The 16,827-nt window shown below is 44.2% G+C and overlaps 3 protein-coding genes across 3 annotated transcripts; 1 reads left to right on the forward strand and 2 right to left on the reverse strand.

The window, feature by feature from the left end:
* Positions 1 to 4,581: 4,581 nt before the first annotated feature.
* On the reverse strand, positions 4,582 to 6,617 carry LOC108837882 (uncharacterized). The gene is made up of 4 exons (XM_018610884.2): positions 6,542 to 6,617; positions 6,346 to 6,494; positions 4,940 to 5,150; positions 4,582 to 4,857 (listed from the first exon to the last, which is right to left on the reverse strand). Exons 1-4 carry the CDS (start codon positions 6,615 to 6,617, stop codon positions 4,670 to 4,672), a joined length of 624 nt encoding a protein of 207 aa, XP_018466386.2. The 3' UTR covers positions 4,582 to 4,669.
* Positions 6,618 to 7,236: 619 nt separating this feature from the next.
* Positions 7,237 to 13,134, forward strand: LOC130510007 (uncharacterized). Its single transcript, XM_057006342.1, has one exon. It carries the CDS (start codon positions 7,237 to 7,239, stop codon positions 13,132 to 13,134), a length of 5,898 nt encoding a protein of 1,965 aa, XP_056862322.1.
* Positions 13,135 to 13,453: 319 nt separating this feature from the next.
* Positions 13,454 to 16,814, reverse strand: LOC108836753 (uncharacterized). Its single transcript, XM_057005958.1, has 2 exons — positions 16,024 to 16,814; positions 13,454 to 15,953 (listed from the first exon to the last, which is right to left on the reverse strand). The coding sequence occupies exon 2, from the start codon at positions 14,988 to 14,990 to the stop codon at positions 13,944 to 13,946; it is 1,047 nt and encodes a 348-aa protein (XP_056861938.1). The 5' UTR covers positions 14,991 to 15,953; positions 16,024 to 16,814; the 3' UTR covers positions 13,454 to 13,943.
* Positions 16,815 to 16,827: the final 13 nt, after the last annotated feature.

Raw genomic sequence — 16,827 nt, forward strand, 5'->3', positions numbered from 1 at the left:
GAAGAATACACTTTGATTTTTTCTTTTTGAAAACTACACTTTCTTATATGTGAAAAGTCGTTTTATCCAGATTTTGTTTTAAACTAAGAATTAAAAAGAATAAAGTATTTATGTTTTGAGATAAACAAAATTATGAAATAAATACATGTTAATAATTTAATTTCATGAATCACTCTATGATTTTTGGATTCATGTATGTTTGGTTGCTCGTGTATTGAAGTTTTCTTAAAGCTAAGTATAATCGACAGTAAAACTTAGACCATATACGTAACAAACCAGAAGGTCCAGAACCTGGACAAATCCCCATTGTTCGTTCTTATAGTCTGAAAATGTTAATATTTTATATTCTTTAAATAGTGAAAACACCCGTTGCATTCCATGAGAAACTAAAGTTCATTTTGTTTGAAGGCCTTAGGGATCTTAAAGTAGATGGCTTGAATAGTAACACACTCCATTGATGATTTGGTGCACTGGTTAGAAGTGTTATGTATTTGACTTTTCATGTGTGTGAGTTCCTCTTATGCCTCGAGATTTCTCTTGATTAGGATTTGGGTTAAGTCTTTCGGAGGTGGTGTTTTGATGTTCGGTTGTGTTCGTGTTTCTGTGCAAGCATTTTAGTAGATATGTTCAACTATTTAACTCATGAATACGTTGTGGTTATTTTGATTCATGTTTGTGTTGATTTGCTTGTAGTTGTATGCTTAATTTTTTATATCTCGAAGCCCTGTTTCCGTGTATCTATTTTTCATGATTAAAACAGAGCTCATTCTTGTTTCATTTTTTTCTGAGAAAGTGTTTGCTATTATCTTTCTTGTTTCATTAGCTGTGCAGTTTAGACAATACTAATTCTTCATCGTCGTTTATTTCCCTAGTGTAGAACTGCATGTTCATTGTTGATTAAGATCATTTATGTATAACCAAAACCCGTTCATTAGGTTTAATTCAATGTATAGTTTCGATCAAAAGTATAATATCATACAGTAAACTAACAAAAGACCTAATATTTTTTTTACAGATCCACCATACGATGTCTGTTTCTCTAAATTTGGAAAAACATAGTTGATTGTATATATGCAATTGAAAGAGCCGATGTCAGCAATATTGGAAAAGAGAATATACAATAATTTTAAAATAATTATATTGGATAGATTAGTAAATTTACATATGCAAAAGTATAGTTTAAAAAAAAAGGTGTAGTTTTCAAATTGAGATCTCATATGAATGTATTTTTCCAAATTTTCCAAATAACAATGATAGATTATTTTTTCAAAACCCCAAAAAGCACGAAAAAGCCCTATAAAGGTCGGGCAGGGATTTGAATTCTAAGCCAAAAATATTTCTGGACTGGACTTGACCAGATTCAAATATTTACGGTCTAGTGGATTTAGGCTGGATCAGACCGGACCAGCCCGAACTGACATACTTGGGTTAAAATGTACAATAGTATTTTGGATTTTGAAATTATTTAAACTCTTTTAGCAAAAAAAGAAACACATCGATCTAAATGGATATCTAAAAAGTTGTAACATGAAGAAATAAATTTGAATCTGGAATACTGTTGAGACAAAAGAGTCGATTGGTTGGTTCTGTAATTTTAGATTTTTTCTTTAAAAAGTAAATTCTGATTATTTGCGATGGATCTTCTCTATTAAAGGAACTAATTTTTCTATTTTTTTTAACTTCCAACTATTAAATCGTTAATGATGTTGACCTTCGTTACATAATTGTTCTTTTTTCTTAACGGATGCATGTTAAATCGAAACACAACATTTCATGTATTTTCAAAAAACGACACGGGATTCTTATAATTAATAGATATTTCAGTGATTTAAACATCCAATTATTTTTAAACCGGATAGAAAACTCCCAACTAAAACTTTATGTTTTTAACCCTCAACTATAAAACCTTTAATATTTTTGACCTTTTGTAAACAAAGTCATATTTTCTGACGGGAAACCGTTAAATTGAAACACAGATTTCATGTAATCACATAAACAATATGAAATATTTAAAACCCCCTATACCAATGAGTAATGACAGTCACAATTCATCCTCAAATAAAAAAATAGATTTATTTTTTCATTTTCAAGAAACCAACGAAAGTGAAATAAGTAAAAAATTATGTTGTTTTTCTAATTCGTTCTTTCTATTCATTTACTTAATATTTCAAATCTAATCTATTAAAACTGAAGTACAAATAAAAATTCACCCTTAATTCTTCTTAATATTTACCAACTTGTGCCATTGGTACTAAATGTTTTTTAATAAAATCGAAAATTAAGTGTAATTAATGGAATATCTTTTTAAATGTTAGTTACCTTAAATTCAAAAACAAATCTCAATAGATATGCACAATATCTGACAATACTAAAAAATGGAAAATCATTTTGCTAATATTAAATCACAACGTATTTTTGTTACAAGCATAAATAAATCATTGATTAAATTGTAGTCTATTTAATGACCTGATTGGCTGATTTCACTGCATCTATAGTTTTTATTATAAACGGTGATTTCATAACAATATATAGGAATTCACAATTATTAATTTATATTATTAAAATTGAAGTATAAATTAGATTTTTTTGGAAACATAAATAACAATTTTTAAAAAGATGTTTGTTTGGAAACTTGGATACCAATTTTAAAAACATTAGGTTTTTTTTGAAAACATGAATATCAATTTAAAAATAGGTTTATTTGGAAACATGAATAGCGATATAAAAAGATATAATATTGTTTGGAAACATAGATAGCATTCTATTAAAAAAGAATGAATTTATGTTATTAAGAAAAATTGGAAATCTATTATATTATGAGAAACTATATATTTGTGTCAATTTTTAAAATATATGAAAATGAGCTTATCTAATAATCTAAAAGTATCATTTGTCTAAGATATATCATAAAACAAATTTAAACTTTATGTACATATTTCAAATCAAAATAATATTTAAAGTTGATTTATATCAAAAATTGATTTAAAATATATATATATATATATATTCAAAAAATTATTTTTACTAAAATATTTTCCAACTACCATTATCAAAAAAATGTTTTCAATATATGTGATTATTGAAAATATAATATATGTGATTATTTATATGATAGTACGTATAAAATACTATTAATTATATGTTTGGTGTGTTTTAAAGGAAAAAATAGATTGTGAATTAGGGGTGGGCATTCGGGTTCGATTTAGGTCTGTTTGGGTTTTGGATTTTCGGGATCAAAGATTTCAGTCCCATTCGGATATTTCTAAAATTTTGATTCGGATGCGAATTCACATCTTTGCGGGTTTGTTCAGATTCGGATAACTCATTTAAATTCATTATATACTTTAAATTTTTCAAAATATTTAAACAAAATAATATAGTACTTATACATTTCAATAACATATTAGAATACCCGAAATCAACATATAAATTGTTTTGATTTAAATATTTGGATAGAGAATCAATAGTTATGTTAAGTATTTTTAGTGATTTGAGTATACTTTAACTATTTTAGATATTTATATATATTTTCAACTATTTCAACCAACTTATAAGTACCATATATATATTTTGTATGTTTTATATACATTAAGTCAAAAATATATATAAGTATATAAATCTATTTCAAATACATTCAGCTATCTGAAATACTTCGGTTAGGAATGAATTCGTTTTAAGTTCTCTAAATACCAAAATTTTGATATTTAATCAAATTCGGTTCGGGTTTTATACTTCTTTTGGATCGAGATCGGTTTGATTTTTTAGATTCAGATTTTTTGCTCAACTCTAATATTGACATGAAAAACAACATATTTTATAAAAATATACACCCGCACGGGCGTGCGGGTCAAAATCTAGTTCACATTGAAGTAGTTGAAGATTTAAATCACTAAAATATCTATTGATTATAAAAACCTCGTGTCATATTTGAAATTACATGTGTTTCGATTTAACTGGTCTACTTTAAGAAAAACGATTTTGTTAACAGAAGGTTTAAAAACATAAAGTTTTAGTTAGAGTTTTTTTATCCGATTTAAAAATAGTTGGAGGTTTAAATCACTAAAAACCCTTTTAGTTATTAAAATAAATTAATTATAATAATAACAATTGCTTTTTAAGAATCTCCTTTTTAAAGCTTCACCGTTGAGGTTGCTATAAGAACTGAATTCAAAAATTCGATCCAAACAGATATCCAAAAGCCTAAAACTATTAAATACAAGGGAAATAAGTAAATAACTAATTAAAAATATGTGTAGAAGCTTCGACCATTAACAAACTATATTAGCAACTGTAAAAATAAACAAATTCCAAAACCAAAAGTTCAGTTTCGGGTGATTTTGTTACTGATTAACCTAGAAGAACTATCTTTAGCTAAACCAAGTTAGATCTGGTGGTCCTTCTTTTTAGATTGGCTTAACTTTGGATCTTTTGCATTTGATTAATGAGTTTGTGTACTCACACTAATGATATGCAACTGACTTTAATATACAAAGTCCACTACAAACAAACAAACTTATATTCAGTTTCAACCAAAAGCTAAAGAAGACCAACACAAAGATGTAAAGATGTAAACATGGGGGTTTTTAACCGTTTTTACTGCCAATACTACTAGTTACTCTTTTAGTCCTGCTTCTTTACTTCAATGATAGTTACAGGAGCTCATGACTCCTTAGGTGTCCCAACTCGTGGGTCTCTTCCTCTTCTTCTCCTCTCCACGTACTTCCCTCAACAGCTCTTTAAGTTCTTCACATAGCGGTTCTGGAGTCAGTTGAATCATTTCATCATCATCAACCGCAGCACTATCCTCATCTGGATCTGTCTCCTCCTCATCACTCAGCCATCCACATCTCTTGACCCCTAAAGAACGATTATTACAGCATTAAGAAGAATTATGCAAGTGTTTGTGATGTTTATCGCTATGAGTTTGTTGCAAAGTTACCTCCAGCAGAATGGTGTGCATAATCCGATGACTGAAAAGCTATTGGTAATGCATAATCTTCTACTTCTCCTGATGGGAAAGTTGATGGTGATCTCTCTCTCGCTAGAGATTGACAAAGCATCAGTTTGCCAAGAGTCTCAGTACCACATCCCACTAAAGTTGTTGAATTGCTACCAATGTTGTCTCTTACATCCTCAACATGCTGATCCTCCTGCTCATGTCATACAAAAGATAAATCGTGATGCAAGTTAAGTAGCCTTAGTGGGTAAATCCAGTTCAAGAAACCAGTCTTTAGTCTCAGATAAGTTGATAACTATTCATGCAAGCAAAACTATTATAATCAGCAAATTGAAGTGGTAAATTTGTGATCAAGGGTTTATGTTATAAACAGTTCAGTGTAAAACTTTGAAGATGAAAATAGAGAAAGAGTAAGAAGACCAAATTAACCTTTACTTCTTCTTCTTCAGCCACATTATTGTCTTGTTCTCCCTGAGCCATCTCTTTTTTTTGCTAAATGGTAAATATCATTATGAAAATGAATGTTTAGGTTTACAAGATGTTTAAAACAAACTGTATGACCTTTAAACTTGATTACACGGCAAAAAAGTCTAAAAAACATGTAATCAAACACAATCGAAACTAAAGCCGTTCTGCTTGGAAGCGAACAGGACAACAAGGAACGATATAATCTTGATAAGTCAGGTGGGAGATCGAACCAATATAGGCAAGGATGGAGAGACCCAGAAGACAAGAGATCGAGAGCACGACACAAACATGAAGCTGTTTCATCCGGCTGCCTGAATAATTACCTTCCTTATAGAAACAGAGACAAGCCCGCTCAAGGACCACCTCAAAATCCGAGCTGGGCAAGAACCGAAACCAAATTCCAGCAAAGTTAGGACAACACTAACCACGGGTGCTTAATAGCGCTCAACTAACCCAACCGCACTCGTCCTCTAAGCCGGTTAAGAGAAAGGGGCAGAATCACCACCTCCCGGGTCTTACTACCTCCTCCAGTCGCAAAGTACAGCCCAAAACTACAAGAAAACTAAGAATCTCCACTGCCATACTCGATTAAACCTGCACATCGAACCATGACTCACAAGCAACGCCTAATCAATCAACCAAGGAGGGAAGAGGAGCTAACTAAAACATCACTCACTAGCAAAGAACGCCTAATCTTGACTCCATGGAAACAAATCCACATCAGAGTCTGAGGTCCCGAGACCTCTAGCTCAGGCGGAGCACACCCGGGAAACCTTGGAGCGATATGGCCAAAACGACGTTTAGTAACCAAGCCAGCAGGGTAACCTAGATGTCAGGAGAGGATACATGCTCGCCGGCGGAGGAGAGATTCAGAGGGCCGGCCCAGTCGCTAAAGGAGCCAGGACTTAAATCAAACTCACCTTGCACACGAACTGTAAACGAATCTGCAGAAACGTGAACGACGACCAGCAACGAAACCTTTCACCAACGGAACCCACACCGGAGAGGTAGTTTGGATATGATGGGGTCGGCAATGGCCCTCTCGCAGCGCCGAGAGGCACCGAAGAGGCTAACGGAGCTAAATTGGCGGAGTCGCGAGACTTAAATCAAACTCACCCTGAGCCATCTCTACGTTTTGTTCCTCACTCCTCAGCCATTTCTTCTTCTTCTTGTTCTTCTTCTTCAGCCACATGATTGTCTGGTTCTGCTTGCTTTTCAAGACATTTATTTAGAAGCACCGAGTAACTAAACTCTTCGATCAGAAACCATCCCCCCGCACCATACAATTGAAGTCCAACGAGAGTTATGTAGGAGGACGGATTGGCACCTCCCAACAAGGCCCATCAAACAGCAGAATACGGCCCATTACAGCAAAACGTCCCTGATCGCTAAGACCAGCCGACCAGGAGCGTCTCGCGGCATCTCTTAGGCCCAATAACGTATCAAGCCACACGACCGACTAAAGCCCATCAACGACGCTCTTAGTAGGGCGAACTGCAAGGATTACTATAAAGAGGAGAGAAGGGGGAACGAGGAAGGGATCCACACTTTGACATACTCACAAGGCGGCTAGATCTAGGGTTTTACTCCTCTCTACCCGCTACCTTGTATCGTTTCCCGGCGAGCTCTTCGAGCTCCGCTTTGTCTTTCTCTTTACGCTTACCCTGTAACTAGCTCCTTACATTTTCATCTATAAAACGTCTTTGTTAGACCCACAGACGAGTTCTTCGTCTTCTCTTTACTAGTTTCGACCGAACTCGGTTCTAACAGTTGGCGCCCACCGTGGGGCTAGCAAAGTAACGTTAGCAAAGATGAGTCAGAACCCCGAAGGTTCCACTTCCGGCGACGAACACGACGCGCCAGGACCAACCCCAGTCACGGCTATCCCGATAGCCCCCGCCTTTGTCGATACCATCATGGAGCGCTTTGCCCGACAAGACGCCGCCCAAAAAGCAGCTACCGAGCAAATCGCCGCAATCGCGGCACTACTCGCTCCTCTCACCGGCGCCCCAGACGCAGCCACCGACACCATCCGCAGGCAACTGTTCGCAAGTGACCTAGCTGCTAACCCGACGAGTCACGGCGCTCCTCCCAGTACTCTCAACCCAGACGCAGCGCCTTTCACCCCTGCGAACCCAGATCTACAGATGGTTCGCGAGGTAGCAGCACTCAAACAGTCGCTCCTAGACATCAACTCCAAGATACACTGCGTCACCACCTCCGCGCCGCAAATAGAACGCGTTCTGGCGAACACCCTTCGAACACCATTCTCTCCGACGATAACCGGCGTCAGACTGCGACACATCGAGAAGCTCCGACTACCGACGTACGAAGGTCTCACCGACCCGACGACTCACATCACGTCTTTCAACATCGCAGTACGCCGTGCAAACTTCTCCGACGAAGAACGCGACGCCGGCTACTGTCAACTTTTCGTTGAAAGCTTGAAAGGACCTGCCCTTACTTGGTTCACGGGCCTCGCTGAGAACTCTATTAAAGATTTCCACGACCTGTCGTCCGCCTTCCTGAAGAACTACATCATGTTCACTCAAGAAGACGCAACGGTGTCTGATCTTTTCAACCTCGCCCAAGGAAAGGATCAAAGCCTGCGCAACTTCATGGAGAAGTTCAAAGCCATAGTCTCGAAGGTCGTCTTACCCGACAGCGTCGCGGTCGCCGCGCTTAAAAACACGTTGTACGTCCACTCGGTCTTCCGTGACGACCTCTACAGGAACCCCACGTCGTCTCTTTCTGATGCCATCGCGCGTTCCCATAATTTTATACGCATGGAAGAGGATACAAAGGCTCTGATAGGCAAGTTAAACGCGTCTAAAGCTGCAACAGCCGACAAAACCGGCGCGAAGAACGCGGATAGTCGACACGAGCCACGACAACACTCATCAGGCGACCGAGCAGCCCAAAAGAAGAATTTCGTGTACGCTGTAGACGAAGAGAGCTCCCCGGCGTCAACGACGGTCGTGCGCGAGAAAGGATGGAACGTTTACAACCGCGAAACCGACGGAAAACCGCCGGATTCCTCCGCAGCAGTGAATTCTCGGCCCCCGGGAGCCGAAAAATGGTGCGATTACCACAACGCTAAGTCGCATAACACCAGGGAATGTACGCTCTTCGAGCAATTTCTCTCCTCTGTCGAGAACGGAAAACTCGAAATCGAGCCTCCGAAACCTAGGGCCCGAGGAACGGCGAGCTGGAGTAAAAACAAAGACAGGAAAACCAGCAAGTCGCAAGGCAAAGCCCCTCAGCAAGAGAGACGAGCAACGCCCGAAGAAGCAGCTCCAGCATCCCCGGAAAAGGGTAACTCGTCTAGCGACGAGGAGTCACCAAGAAACCGGCGACGCGTCGAGACTGTTTTCACAAGGCCCGCCAAGGGCACCGGCGATCATGAACTTCCGAGAGCGAGAAGACGCATCAACGTCGTCCTGACGCAACTGGAACCTCCAAGCGACGAACCTGAACAAGTTTCTCCTCCAGACCTGCGCGCTCAGCTGAGCCGCCCAGCCCTTGGCGACCTACGGAACATCCTCAAGCGGAAAGAGAAACCAGCGGCAGATGCAGTCAGTCATGTCCCCGATCTCCGCGAGAGGATCAACTCCTCTAAGACTCGCCGGTTGAATAACCCAAGTCCCATGAAGCCCCGCCCGGTGGATCTGCGAGAAAAGCTCAACTCCAGGAAACCAGATTTGCGAAGCCAGCTTGATCGTCCCCTGTACTCCGATCTTCGACAAAAGCTCGACGTCTCTAGAACTCAGCATTCCAACCAAGACAACGACACTGTCATCAACGTTATTATGGGAGGATCCCCGCCCTGCGGTGATTCCGTTAGGTCCATTAAAGACTACCGTCGTCAGGCAACTTCCTCGCGTAAGTGGCCGACAAAACCCGAGAACGATCATCAAATCACTTTCTCGCCTGACGACGCCCTTGGCATCCACATGCCGCACAACGACCCCCTCCTCGTCGAACTCGGAATCGGCGACTGTCAGGTCACCAAAATTCTCATCGACACTGGCAGTTCTGTCGATCTGATCTTTCGAGACACACTCGACAAGATGGGCGTCGATACGGGAAGTATGAAACCGTCATCCCGCTCCCTCACAGGCTTCAACGGTTCCTCCGAGGCCATGATCGGCACAATCCGCCTTCCAGTGTACGCATGTGGCACGACACGAACCGTGAAGTTCTCGGTCGTCGACTCTAAAGCCCCCTATAACGCGATCCTAGGCACCCCTTGGCTGCATTCGATGCGAGCAATCCCATCGACTTACCACCAATGCGTCAAGTTCCCGGGACCAGACGGCAAAATCCGAACGCTACGGGGCGATCAGCAAGCTGCTCGAGACATGCTAATCGCCACCATCAAGCTTCAGCGACAAACCTCGCATGTTAACACCGTCTCAAACCCCTTACAGAAAGCGTTTCCCCAGCAAGAGGAGGTCATCGATATATCCCTTGACGTTTCTGACCCTAGTAAGGTGATCCGCATCGGAGCATCCCTACCGGACAATATGCAGCAGCAACTCACCGAGTTTCTCCGTCAGAACGTCTCCACTTTCGCCTGGACTACATCCGACATGAAAGGGATCGATCTAGCAATCACCTCTCATGAGTTAAACGTTGACCCCACCTTTAAGCCTATCCGTCAAAAGCGCCGAAAACTAGGACCTGAACGATCCAAGGCAGTCAACGATGAGGTGGACCGACTGCTCGCCGCCGACTCAATCATGGAAGTCAAGTACCCCGACTGGCTCGCTAACCCTGTCGTCGTCAGAAAGAAAAACGAAAAATGGCGAGTCTGTGTCGACTTCACGGATCTGAACAGGGCGTGCCCAAAAGATAGCTTCCCCCTCCCACACATCGACCGTCTAGTCGAGGCGACTGCCGGAAACGCCCTCTTGACATTCATGGACGCATTCTCTGGCTACAACCAGATAATGATGCATCCTGACGACCGCGAGAAGACGGCGCTCATAACAGATAGAGGAACCTACTGCTACAAAGTAATGCCCTTCGGCCTCAAAAACGCGGGAGCCACCTACCAGCGCCTAGTCAACCGCATGTTCGCCGATAAACTAGGTTCGACGATGGAAGTATACATCGATGACATGCTGGTCAAGTCGCTCCGAGCCGAGGATCATCTCACGCACCTCAAAGACTGCTTCACAACACTCAACGAGTACGGCATGAAACTGAACCCGGCTAAATGCACGTTCGGTGTTATGTCCGGCGAATTTCTCGGCTATATAGTCACTCAGAGGGGTATTGAAGCTAATCCCAAACAGATATCGGCGATCCTCGATCTTCCAAGCCCCAAGAACAGCCGAGAAGTGCAACGCCTCACTGGCCGAATAGCAGCGCTTAACAGGTTCATCTCGCGATCTACCGATAAGTGCCTTCCCTTCTTTGATTTGTTGCGAGGAAACAAACGCTTCATTTGGGACGACAAATGCGAGGAGGCCTTTGGCCAACTTAAGCAATATCTGACTACTCCTCCAGTACTCTCGAAACGAGAAGCGGGCGACATTCTCATCCTCTACATTGCCGTCACGCCTATCGCCGTCAGCAGCGTACTCATACGCGAAGATCGGGGGGAGCAAAAACCGATCTTCTACACGAGCAAACGCATGACAGAAGCCGAAACCCGCTATCCCACCCTCGAGAAAATGGCGCTTGCAGTAGTTCACTCGGCGAGGAAACTCCGCCCGTACTTTCAGTCTCACACGGTTGAAGTCCTCTCCAATCAGCCCCTCCGAACAATCATGCAGAACGCTAACCACTCTCGGCGGCTAACGAAATGGGCGATGGAGCTCAGCGAGCATGACATCGTATACAAGAACCGAACAGCAGCCAAGTCTCAGGTCCTCGCTGACTTCCTGATCGAACTCACACCCGAACTCGAGCAGGATCTGGCCGTGTCATCTCGCAACTGGATTCTACACGTCGACGGCTCCTCAACTAATAAAGGATCAGGGGCCGGCGTTCAGCTCCAATCCCCAACCGGCGAACTGATAAGACAGTCTTTCAGCTTCGGCTTTCCCGCTTCCAACAACGAGGCTGAGTACGAGTCCCTCCTCGCAGGATTACGCCTCGCCAAGACCGTCAGAGCCAAACGCCTCAGCGCCTATTGCGACTCTCAGCTCGTCGCCAGTCAATATAACGGCGAGTACGATGCGCACAACGCAAGAATGGACGCCTATCTCAAGCTTGTTCAGGACCTCACGAAAGACTTCGAATTTTTCGAACTCACCAAAGTCCCGAGAGGAGAGAACGTCTGCGCTGATGCTCTAGCAGCCCTTGGGAGCAAGCTACACGATCAGATCAAGCGGACAATTCCCATTCATCGAATCGAGAGCCCCAGCATAACGGCACAAAGCGCGAGTACCTCCTCTGTCTCTGCGGTAGCCGTTACAGCCGATATGAACGTCGATTCCTCATCAGACGAAACCCCCGATTGGCGTACCGATTTGATCAACTACCTAGCACGCGGCAACCTCCCAGAGGATAAGTGGCTAGCGCGAAGACTGAAGGCGCGCAGTGCCCATTACGTCGTCATCGAGGGCGAACTACACCGTTGGAACGCCAACAAGGTCCTCCTGAAATGCATTTCAGGCGACGAAACGCGACTGGTCATGGCTGAAAATCACGAAGGCGCGGCGGGTAATCATTCCGGAGGACGAGCTCTAGCACTTAAAGTTCGAAGCCAAGGTTTCTACTGGCCCACACTAAACGCAGACTGCGAATCCTACGCCAAACGCTGTGATAAATGCCAAAGACACGCGCCCACGATCCACTGCCCCACCGAGCAATTGCGCACTCTTACGGCACCATATCCGTTTATGCGTTGGGCAATGGATATCATCGGGCCCATGCCGAATTCGCGAGGCAAGCGTTTCGTTCTCGTCCTGACTGATTATTTCACCAAATGGATCGAAGCGGAAGCCTTCGCCAACGTCACCGACAAGGAAGTCCAGAAGTTCGTCTGGCGCAACATTATTTGTCGCCACGGTCTTCCTTACGAGATCGTGACAGACAACGGATCACAATTCATCTCGCATCAGTTTCGCGATTTCTGCGACAAATGGAGAATCCGTTTGAATACCGCAACGCCGCGATACCCGCAGAGTAACGGCCAGGCAGAGTCATCCAACCGTACGATCATCGACGGCTTAAAGAAACGACTAGATTTAAAAAAAGGCTGCTGGGCCGACGAGCTAGACGGTGTCCTTTGGTCTCACCGCACCACGCCTCGTTCCGCGACTAAGTGCACTCCATTCTCCATGGCCTACGGCGTTGAAGCAATGGCTCCCGCCGAAGTCAATGTAACCAGTCTCCGGAGATCTCGAATGCCTCAACACGTTGAGCTCAATCAAAGTATGCTCCTCGACGCACTTGACGCAATCGAAGAACGCCGCGATCAAGCTTTGCTCCGAATCCAGAACTACCAACATCAAATCGAGAGCTACTATAATAAGAAGGTCAAGTCGCGCCCTCTTGAACAAGGTGATCTCGTTCTTCGAAAAGTCTTCGAGAACACTAGAGAGTGGAAGGCTGGCAAGCTCGGAACTAATTGGGAAGGGCCATACAAAATCACACAAGTGATCAAACCTGGAGTCTATCGCCTGGAAACGTCAACCGGTGAAGCAGTTCCGCGTGCCTGGAATTCCATGCATCTAAAGCGATACTCTCCATAATTTCACACTTCAAACCACATAGTTGGGTAAGTGCGCCTTCCGGGCCACTCTTACACGACTAAAAAAAAAAAAAAAAAAAAAAAAAAAAAAAAAAAAAGAGCCGAGTAAGTGCACCATCCGCGTCACTCTTACTCAACTCCTACGAACTACGAATGGCTTGATCCTCCTCAGAGGTACGTAGGCAACCTGTACCGGTGCAGCTATAACAAAACCAAATCACCATCACTAGCAACTTGATTGGGAGCATCGCTTCAGCGAGCAAAATCGTAACTCGAGCGGGAGCATCCCTTCAGCGAGCAAAATTATGATTAGGAGAGAAGTCCCCTCCCTTCAGCGAGTAGAATCGTCCCCAGCGAAGCTTCCTATCTTCAGCGAGTTACCACCTGGTAAAGGATTGGCTTGAGCGGGAACATTGCTTCGGCGAGAAAAATCGCAATTTGAGTAGGAACATCGCTTCAGCGAGTAAAATTATGATTAGGAGAAGCCTTTTTGGCGAGCAGATTCGCCTCCAGAGAGGTCCCCTCCCTTCAGCGAGTAGAATCGTCCCCAGCGGAGCTTACTATCTTCAGCAAGTTACTCGATGATTAAACTCAAGTTCCTTGCCTCAATTACCACCTGGTAAAAGATTGACTAGCAGAAATAAAGATGAAGGTTTAAATCCCAAACCGGGAAAATAGCGGCCAAAACTCCGCAATTAGTTCCGAAAGAGAACAAGGAAACAATATCCGAGTGCAGAGAGTTCAAACTACGTTACAACAACAAAGGTCCCTAATGGGAAAAAGTAAATAAAATACAACACACAAGGGAAACTATCCTTCGCGATCTTCAGGACGCGCACCCAAAGCAGTCGCATCCTTTGCCTTGGAAGATTCAGCGCAAGCAGCAGCCTCTGTAACCTTCGTCGTTTCCCCTAACTCTTCCCCTTGATTAACAAGGAGCGGGGAAGGAGAATCACCTATCTCGCCTTCTTCTTCGCTCGACGACCCGTCGGAAATTACAAGTGCGGGGTCATCCTCCAAGTTAGTTTCGGGCAATGCAGATTCCTCCAGGAGCGGCGGAACCTTCCCCGACTGATCAGTACCGTCGGTGGTCACCACCAGAAGATCGGCCCCATGGTCGGAGCGTTGAAGACAAGCCACAGTCTCTGCGTTGATCGCGCTCATGTTCGATCCGAACAAATCAAGTGACGCTAAAGCATCTTCATCAACATACTGAGACGGAAGGATCAAGGGAGAAAGCGAGAGATCCGTCTCCGGAATAGGTTCCACTCTGAGTCGAGAGACTGCGTCAGAATACTGCCTCTCCTGCTCAGCAAACATATCAACGTGTTCCTGAGTGAGTTGAGCGCCGCTGTTCAGAATCATCTCAAGGCAATTCTTTGTACCCATTGCCTGCCCGTGAAGGTTCCGAACAATGTCGAACTCACCACGGCGGGACTCGCGGTCACGTATGTTGTTGAAGCGAACGTTGGCTTTGGTTATCATAGCGCTTAGAACCCTGATCCTCTCCTGAGTTACTTCACGAATCCGGGAATCCCGAAGCCTCTTGCCCTCCGCGGTACGCTCCTCCTCTAGAGACGCCATTCTCTCTTTCAAGGCAGCGTTCTCCTCCCTCAACTTCTTCCTCGTAGACTGAGAGGACTTCAGCATCGCCTCCAACTTCTCGAATTGCCCGGGAAGTATCTCTTTCTCCTCAAGGGCTTTATCTTGGGCCTCTTTCAGTTCCCCCCTTACGCGATCAATCGCAGCGTCGCGCGCCCTGGCAAGCTTCTCGGCCGCGGATAATTGAATTACCGTGCGTCTCAGCTCGCCCTCGTAAGCCGCAACCATAACGTTCATACTGGCCTCGCTCTGCATCAATGAGCAAATTCATACTTTGAGTAACACAAATAGAGAAGATCAGGACGATAGCACACTAAAATAGATATGTAAAAAGTCTCGTTACCCTCTTGGTGGCGCACGCGGCCTCAGCATAAAGCTCCTTGAAGGCGAGCTCGCCAACCGGAGGGAAGCAGGACGGTGAGCCCTTGATTTGACTCGTCAGTTCAGCGCACTTTGGAGGATTAAAGATAAGAGGAGTCTTCTCATCGTACGAGAAGCTCACTCGATCCCGGAAATCCGGCGTAACCTTCCTAAACGAAGGGTCTCTCCCCGCGGAACCACCTGCAGGCGGAGCACTCATCGAGACGCCAGGCTGCTTTTCAACGGCTTTCGTCTTCTTCTTTTTCGAAGAAATCTCTTTCGACGACTCTGGAATCTCAGCGATAGCATCCTGGAGGTGATCCCTCTCCTGACGACCTGCGACGTCATTTCCCGCAGACTTCTCGCTCGCCTCTTCTTGACGATCAGCTAGAGGAGACCCTACGGTGTCAATCGGGACTGTATCAGTCCTCTCAGCGCCGTGAGAACCTTCAACGTTAGGATTCGTCCCCTTCTTCTTTTTTCTTAAGGGTTCCTCATGAACTGTGCAGTCGGAGGGGTCATCCAGGGGTCCGTTCAGGGGTTCAGCCGACTTACTCGTATCAGAAACTTCACTGCGGGATCTCTTCTTTCCAGATTTCTTCCCCTTCTTCTTCTTTGAAGGCTCTGACGCCTCCGCCGGAGGGTCGGACAGCTGCACATTCGATTGGTTCCCTTCAGACGAGACGTTCTGCCTCGCCGCCAAAAGTTCCAGCTTGCCCTTCAGGAGAGCACTCAAATCCGCCACGCCGTTCATCTTTCTAGCTCTGTTAAAAAGTCCTTGTTGTTTCCTCGTAAATAACAACAGGCGTCTCCTCTTCGGAACAACGATCGGAGCTTGGTCAGACAACCAACGAGCCTCTATAGAAGAAGAGAAAAAAAAACATCAAACTTGTTCTTAGCCTAAGCAAACAGGGAGATGAGAAACTACCTCTTAGGACTCGATCTTGAAAGCGACGGTCCCACTCGCGACTAAGGTCAGGCCAACGTCGGTGACTCAGCGTCGCAAGAACTTGTGCGTCCTCGAAGAAATTCTCAGGGTATGCGATCGTGTTGGGATGACGGACTGCAAAACAAACAAAAAAGAGAAAAGGGTTAGAATGCGAGGAAAGTGTAGGTCTCAGTGCGCAAATCGCTATCTACCAAGTCTACGGTTCCAAAGCACGCGAAAGTCTTCCTTCGGCGGCTCCGCAAAAGCAAATTCGTCTGATTTAACGTAAAAGTAAGAACGTCGCCAACGTTTCGTCTTGTTTGGATGACCCGTCAGAATATTATAACTCGAGCGCATCCTCAGCGAGAACAACCCAGGTTGCAGAACCCTCACTGAAGTCAATTCTTCGAACGTCCGCACACTAAGTGAAATATTAACCTCAGCAGCGATCATCATCAGAGCAACAGCGATCCGGTACGATCCATTCACAAGCTGAGACATAGCAACGTCGCGACGAAACGCATAGGAAGTCACCAACCGCGGGACAGGGAACCATAACTTCGTGTCTTCTTGGAAGTAAGATTCAAAGAGGCAGTGATAGCCGACAGGAGGAGACCACGGCCTCTGCTGACTCGAAGGAATAACATATGTTACTCCAATTCCCCCACTTTCTTGCAACAACTTCCTAACACTGCTGTGGGTAGAGCAAGTCGCCACTATCTTCTCCCAATTTTGTCCCTCGATGTACGGATCACGAAGTGCCTCGGGAGGAAGCGCCGGGAGTTCTTCAACCGATCCTCCATC

The sequence above is a fragment of the Raphanus sativus genome, chromosome 3 (genome assembly GCF_000801105.2).
Source record: "Raphanus sativus cultivar WK10039 chromosome 3, ASM80110v3, whole genome shotgun sequence".
Classification (NCBI taxonomy): Eukaryota; Viridiplantae; Streptophyta; class Magnoliopsida; order Brassicales; family Brassicaceae; genus Raphanus; species Raphanus sativus.

Coding starts and splice junctions, on each gene's coding strand:
- LOC108837882 (XM_018610884.2), bottom strand. CDS start 6,617: ATGTGGCTGAAGAAGAAGAACAAGAAGAAGAAGAAATGGCTGAGGAGT. Junction 6,495..6,541: donor AAACGTAGAGATGGCTCAGG/GTGAGTTTGATT, acceptor TAGCTCCGTTAG/CCTCTTCGGTGCCTCTCGGC. Junction 4,858..4,939: donor TGCACACCATTCTGCTGGAG/GTAACTTTGCAA, acceptor ATCGTTCTTTAG/GGGTCAAGAGATGTGGATGG.
- LOC130510007 (XM_057006342.1), top strand. CDS start 7,237: ATGAGTCAGAACCCCGAAGGTTCCACTTCCGGCGACGAACACGACGCG.
- LOC108836753 (XM_057005958.1), bottom strand. CDS start 14,990: ATGCAGAGCGAGGCCAGTATGAACGTTATGGTTGCGGCTTACGAGGGC.